The sequence below is a fragment of the Lycium ferocissimum genome, chromosome 1 (genome assembly GCF_029784015.1).
Source record: "Lycium ferocissimum isolate CSIRO_LF1 chromosome 1, AGI_CSIRO_Lferr_CH_V1, whole genome shotgun sequence".
Classification (NCBI taxonomy): domain Eukaryota; kingdom Viridiplantae; phylum Streptophyta; class Magnoliopsida; order Solanales; family Solanaceae; genus Lycium; species Lycium ferocissimum.
Window position 1 is genome coordinate 47584188 of NC_081342.1, and position 7034 is coordinate 47591221.

A 7034-nucleotide genomic window follows, 5' to 3' on the forward strand; every position below is an offset into this window, starting at 1 on the left:
CTTTCGAAACTCTCCATACATGATATTTATCATTAATCATACTTGATAATGGTCATACCCTTTGGTTCCAAGGTTGTCCTTCCCGGTTACGACTTACGAGATCGTAATTCATCCTTTACTTCATTGTTACGTACTTCTCATGGCTTGTACCTTTTAAGACTTCATGGGCCGTCTCCGATACTCCATTAATATGGTGAAATACATGGCGTGCTCATGCTCTGAAAGTGCGAGGTGTAACATTATAATAATGTATTGTTTCATATATTGAGATGTCCCTGATGTTTTCTTTGAAGTATTAAAAACGTACTGGCTTGAGTAAAAGTTTAAAAATGCCCCTGATCCTAACCTGTGTTCAATATCCCTCTAATCTTTTTTTTCTTCTTTTTTTTTTTTTTTTTTTTTATATGCATGACTGCCGAGTCCACAGACTCATCTTCTCCCGCATTCTGTGTTGGGCGCGAGGCCCTACATAACGTTATCGGGTCAGCCAATCCAGGAGTCCAAATATTCAGCAGCACTAGCAAATTAGCAGCAGCAGAAATGGGCTATGAGCCCAATTAGCTAATTCCTCCCTTTCCTTTATTTATTATCTATTGAGTTATGTAATTGTTTGTGATTTTTTGTAAAATTGTTATTAACGCTTTACTTTGTTTTACTTTCTTAATCTAGTTGAATCCCCGGGCAGAGATGTGTGAACGGTCGCTAAAATGATTGAATGTTGTTTTTTTATGATAATTCTTTCTCATCACCCATATCCATAATTGAAAGAATTGATTTTCCAGAAATAAGCCTAAGGCTAAACAACAGGAGTTTCCAGATTTCTTACAAAGAAAAGGTTAATTGGTTTCCAAAAGCTTGGTCAATGATCGAAAATGATTTCAAAAACATGAATGGTAAATGTGCTATATGAACACACTGCAAGATAAGGTTTTCTTAAGGTCTCTAGGCTTAGCAAATAATTTTCAGAATTATCAAAAAGCAGATTTTTTTTTGAAGAAGGAAAAAGATCTTGATGGAATTTTACAAAGTTAAAACACTTGTTACCTCATATCTTAAAGATCACTCATATCTTCGAGTTAAAAGCAAACGAGTTCATTAGCGGATTAACATCGGTAAGATGATGATGGCTCCTTCAGGCGCATCAAGCTCTGAAGATCCAAACTGGACGGAAGCCCTGAGATCTTCTAAAGGGCAGGGAGAGACTTCAGAAAGGGAAAGCACAGGCACATCGTCGTCCATCATACGAGTATGCTATTTCACTACCCGTCAATCTGAGTTCTCGAAAGCGACTGAACCAGCCACCCAGATGAGACTCCCGCTGAAAAACATTCTTTTTCCGACAAAACCTAAAGAAGTTGAGTTATACGTATAATTCAAAGTCTTTATAAACCGTACACATTGTGAAGAGATTTATTCCATCATAATTAGCCCAATTATAGAATTAATTCATTAATTGAATTGAACATATAATTGAAACGCTAAAAATAATTTTCAAAAGTAAAACACCTCTAAAAGCTCATTTTCCAAATAGAATATATTTCTTTCTTTTTTTCTCAATTAATTAGCAATGAATATGCTTCTTTCAAACTTTATACATATGACTATTTAAACACATTTTACAAGCAAGTTATACAAATTTTTAGCCATAAGATGTTACATCCGTAGGTAAACCGCATTGGGCGGATCCTTAATACTGAGGTGCTTAAAACCTCCTCGGGGATCACTAGAACCCTTACCCGTTCTCTGGATTTTATTTAAAGGTTTTCAATAATTAATCTTTAAATTGGTTTCCTAATTCCCATTCAATAAATTAGGTGGTGACTCTATTTGTCCATGACAAAGAGCCAAAGTTATGAGAAGCTTTTATGCGCGAGCATAGAAGCGGACTATAACACTACGTACCCTCAATCTAAGTTTTTTTTGTTGTTTTTTTTTTTCTCAGTTGCAGTTTCACTTCGATTGAAGAATATGACTCTCAAATAGAAATGGCGATGAAGAGCATTAACAGCATATCGAGCCCTTCCATGATTTATATGATTTTCTTGCTGGTTTTACTCTCTGTGATGGAAACTAATCATGCATTGCGACTGGTTAAGGAAGTTGTGCTATTCAAGGAAGGTGTGCTATTCAAGGAAGTCATAGTAATGGTGATGAGAAACGTGTATGAGATGTTAAGTGATCACGAGTTGAGCTTGCCATGCTCAAAATACAGTAGGAGAATAGAGTATGTTTCCGTTGGAGAAGGGAGGAGAACTTTTTTTTATCTTATCATCTTTCATGTTTTTTTTACGGAACCATTACCTATAGTGGTTATACTACGTGCCCTCAATCGAAGTCTTTTTAGTTTTTTGTTTTTGCAGTTTCACTTCGATTGAAGAATACGACTCTCAAATAGGAATGACAATGAAGAGCATTAACGGTGCACGAAGCTTTTTCATGATTTATATGATTTATTTGTTAGTTTCATTCTCTGTAATGCAAACTAATCATGCATCGAGACTAGCTAAGGAAGGTCGTGTTATTCAAGAAAGTCATGGTAATGGACGAGAAAAGTGTATAGGTGCCAAGTGATCATGAGTCGGGCATGCCATGCTTAAAATAAAGCATTCTAGTAATGGCATTCCAACGTACACTGTCATAATAAAAAGTGTTTGCATGTCAAGAAATTTTAGTGGCATTCACCTCTCTTGTGGTCGGTTCGCCTCAACAAAACTTATAAATTGTAAGATTTTCAGGAGACTTGGCAATAATGACTGCCTTGTTAATGATGGGATACCCCTCAAAGTTGGACAATCACTCACTTTTGAATATGTCAATACCTTCAAATATGACAAGAGGGGTTGCTCAGATGGTAAGCGTCCTCCACTTTCAACCCGAAAGTTGCGAGTTCGAGTCACCAAGGGAGCAAAGGAGGGAGCTCCTGGGGGGAGGGGTAAAAAAAAAATTAAAAAAAATACCTTCAAATATCCTTTTTATGTTTCTTTGGCTACTTGCTAGATATATGATTTTGTAGAATCTACAGATCCTACATAGTATGAGTTTATATGCTCGAATATGGTAGATATAGATAGAGCGAATTGCCATGGATGCTATTACCCCAGAAGTCCAACAAGTCCAAAAACATAATATACACCTATGTAAAGCTTTAAATCTCACAATGGCATGCAAATACTCAAAAAGAGAGGCCGGGTTCCTAATTTTATTAGCCATAAATAAAAACGCTCTCTAGAAACCCTAGCTTCCCATGCAAAACCCTAGTTCATAAAACCTACGCCGCCGGCTAAATGGCCACTGTGGCCGCTGGTCAGCCACCTCTTTTGGCTGGCCAGACCTTTACTACACCTACCCAACCAATGACACCACCTGCAATGACCTGATGATACCCAAACTTGATTTTTTTTTTTTAATTCAACCAACAAACCCTAACTCCATGCAAACCCTACGTCAATTATTCCTGTAAAGAAGGTGGTTTATCATAATGGTGTGGATCAGATGGAATCTCTAGAGGATTTGAAGCATGCAGTTGTTGCTAAATTCTCATATGGATGGCCACCATTTGAGGAACTCAAGACAATCATCTTGGATCAATGTGGGATGAAAGGAAAGTGCCAAATTGGATGTTTCGTGATAGACATGTCTTTATTAGACTGTCTACATGGAGGATTTTGTTAATCTATGTTCAAAGGGTGTGTATTACTTGCAGTCAAGAGATGGTTATTCATATTAGATGAGGCCGTTGATATATGATTCTAAGTTTAAAGTCGATGAAGAAACATCAAAGGTTATATCTTGTATATCTTTCCCTTATCTGTTGCCAACATTTTTTGTGAAGGAATTTTTGTTTTCACTTGCTTCTGTTGTTAGGATTCCTTTACAAGTGGATCTTGCCACTATAAATCACACAAGGCCAAGTTGTGCAAGAGTTAAAGTTCTCATGGACTTACTAGCAGATCTTCCTAGTCATGTAGATATGGGGATAAAGGATGAGGAATCTAAGGAGGTTAGAATTGATAAAGCTAAGATTCAATACGATTACCTTCCAAAGTATTGTAGAGAATGTAAGTTACAAGGCCATAATGAGAGTGAATGTTGGAATCTTCATCCTGAATTAGTAGCCTTTGAAGATAAAGAAGTGAAAGTTACAGCTGATCCTGCAGAGAAAGTCAAGGAAGTTATGGTCAAGGAGGATGTTCAGGCTCCTCAATCTCAGAAGAAACAGTTTCTTCATAATAGAAGAAGATATAATGCTAGGTTGTCATCAAGTGGAAGGATCCTTGGCAATCCATGAAATTGGAATGTTGTTAAAGACAATAGATATTTCAATGGTCCTAAGCAAGATAATGCAGCTTCAGAGGTGTTATATGTAAATACAAAAGCAAATAAATATTCAATAGTGATAGTTCAAAACAAATTTGATTTGTTACAAGATCAGAGTTTGACAAATGATAGTGATGGGAAAAATAGTGATTCCAAAGGTGAAGATGATGAACTCAACAATGTTGATGTCCATCAGGATCAGAGGTTGACTAATTCTGATATGCAAAGTAATCAAGGTGTTGTAACAGGATGAAAGGATTAGCACTTTTCATGCTGACTTTCAGAGACAGGAGTTGCTTGCTTTACAAAATGTTCCAGATGAAATGGTTGGAAAAGATACTGGGATGTGTAATAACAATGTCATGGTGCAAAAGGTGCTTAAATCTGATACACAGATATCTCAGGAATTAGCTGACAAGAATGAGCATGAGGTGGGGTTAGCAGTTGACTCAAATTCAGTTCCTGATCATGCAGTGAGTATGGAGAAAAGTGAATGTATTGATGTTCCTAATCTTGACATTCCATCAGACATGGTGGATGATCAAGTTGAAACAAGTCAGAGTATTGAAAAGCAGATTGAGAAACTAGAGCAAATTGGGGAGGTGTATGAGGTGGAAGATGTTGACATAAGCTCAAAACAGGTTCATGGTGATAAGGAAATTGGCAATACAGAAGCCTATACATCAAATTTGAAATCAGTTAGGGATAATTCTCATTCAGAAGTTAATAAGAGGATGGAAGGCAACATGGATCTTTGAGAAGGCTAAAACTATTCTTCATTTGGAGGATGTAGTTTCTCACATGGATAGTAAGTCAGGTGAAGATAGAGGCATAAGTTCATAAAGTTATCAGATGGATGCAGATGTGATTTATCAGGAAAGTGGGAAGGATGAATTGGTGGTTGAATTGGATGCTGCTTGTCCAAATAACTTGCAGATAGTTGGATCTTACCCTCCTAAGACAAATTCTTCTTATCAGGAAGGAAATTTGGCCCTGGCCATTATTCATAAAATTAAGGAAGTTCAGCCACTGAATGTAGGTAAGAAGCTATCACCTAACAAAGCTTTGCATGATGTTATTTCCCATAATGTTGATCTTCAAGATGAGAAGGAAAATAAGGCCCTGGGTAATGTCATTAAAGAAGATATTGATGGTGCTCCTATAGACATGATACTTCAAAAGGTCAGTAAAGAAGCATGGATTTCTCCAAGAACACAAGGCAAAGGGGCAAAAAAAGGGGAAGAAACAAGGTGTTCCAGAAGTTCAACAACCAGTGAGGATCTTGCCAAAAAGGGGTTTCACAAAGAAGTCTTTTAAATGATTGTTAAAACTCTATTTTGGAATATCAGATCAGTAAATACTCAACAAGCTTTCCATAGAGTTCAAATGATTCATAGACATCATAAGTTTTTCTTAGTTGCTCTAATGGAACCTTTTCAACACCAGAGATAGATTCAGAAATATAGAAGGAAACTTGGCATGCCATATGCCAATTTCAATTGTAATGGTAAAATATGGTTTTTTGTTCAAGACAAAGTGGATGTAGAAGTACTATTTGATACTGAACAGTCTATCATTGTTAAATTGTTCTTCCATGATCTGAATAAAGCAATGGTGGTGTCAATGGTTTATGCTAAATCTGATGAAGGGGAAAGATTACAGTTGTGGGATGATATGTATGGTTTGTCTAGTAACATGGCATTCCCTTGGTTAATTGGTAGTGATTTCAATGTCATATTGAATGAAGAAGAGAAAATAGGAGGTCTGCCAGTTTTCCCACAAGAATATGAAGATTTTGCATTTTGCATGAATTCCTATGATTTGCATGAGATTCCTTTTAAATGGAGTCCTTTCACATGGTGGAATGGTAGGGGTGCTAATGATTGTATCTTTAAGAGGCTTGATAGAATGTTTCATAATGAGTTGTTTCAGAACTGGTTTGGCAATTTAGAGGTAGAGCATTTGTCTAGAACAGGATCTGATCATGCTCCTTTACTGTTAACTTGTGGAGATCAGGTGCAGAACACTTTTAAACCATTCAGATTTCTTAAATTCTGGGTGGAACATGAATCCTTTCTAGACCTATTCATTAAGCAAGTGGAGCAAGGATACTTTTGGAGATATTTTCAAGCAACTGATTATCAGAGAGGATATAGTTAAAATCAAAGTACAACCGTTCGAGAAGGATCCTTCAGAAGAGAATAGAATGGTGATGCAAAGGGCTCAGGCTGAACTTAAATTATACTTGTATTATGAAGAAGAATTTTAGAGACAAAAAGCTGGAATGGACTGCTTCTCAGAGGTGATAAAAATACAAGATTTTTTCATAGTTTGGTCAAATGTAGGAGGAACAGAATCCAGGTCAAGAGAATTCAAAATGCTGATGGTGTGTAGTTAGAAGAAGCTGACAAAGTTACTGATGAGGTTATTACATTCTATCATAAGAAGTTTTCTCAAGAAGCTCAGATTGAAGACTCACCTATTCTTAATCATGTTCCTGAAATGATTAAGTTGGAAGATAATGTATTGCTAGAAGAACAACCTTCCATGGAAGAAGTGAAGAAAGTTGTTTTTGAGTTATCAGGTGACCTGCATGTGGACCAGATGGTTTTTCTAGGATATTTTATTAGAAGTGTTGGGAAGTGGTCAAAGTTGATGTGTTTAATGTAGTTAAAGCCTTTTTTGAAGGTCATACCCTTCCTAAATCTATTACTCAT

At 36.5% G+C, this 7034-nt stretch overlaps 1 protein-coding gene across 1 annotated transcript; it reads left to right on the top strand.

Annotated features, from left to right (window-relative positions):
* Window positions 1-5796: 5796 nt before the first annotated feature.
* LOC132064801 (uncharacterized) lies at window positions 5797-6586 on the top strand. The gene is made up of 2 exons (XM_059457912.1): window positions 5797-6333; window positions 6398-6586. Exons 1-2 carry the CDS (start codon window positions 5797-5799, stop codon window positions 6584-6586), a joined length of 726 nt encoding a protein of 241 aa, XP_059313895.1.
* The last annotated feature ends 448 nt before the right edge of the window (window positions 6587-7034 follow it).

Excerpts from the sequence above, each read along its gene's own strand:
- LOC132064801 (XM_059457912.1), top strand. The coding sequence starts at position 5,797 with ATGCCATATGCCAATTTCAATTGTAATGGTAAAATATGGTTTTTTGTT. Across the intron at positions 6,334-6,397 it reads TGTTAACTTGTGGAGATCAG|ACCTATTCATTAAGCAAGTG; the intron begins GTGCAGAACACT and ends AATCCTTTCTAG.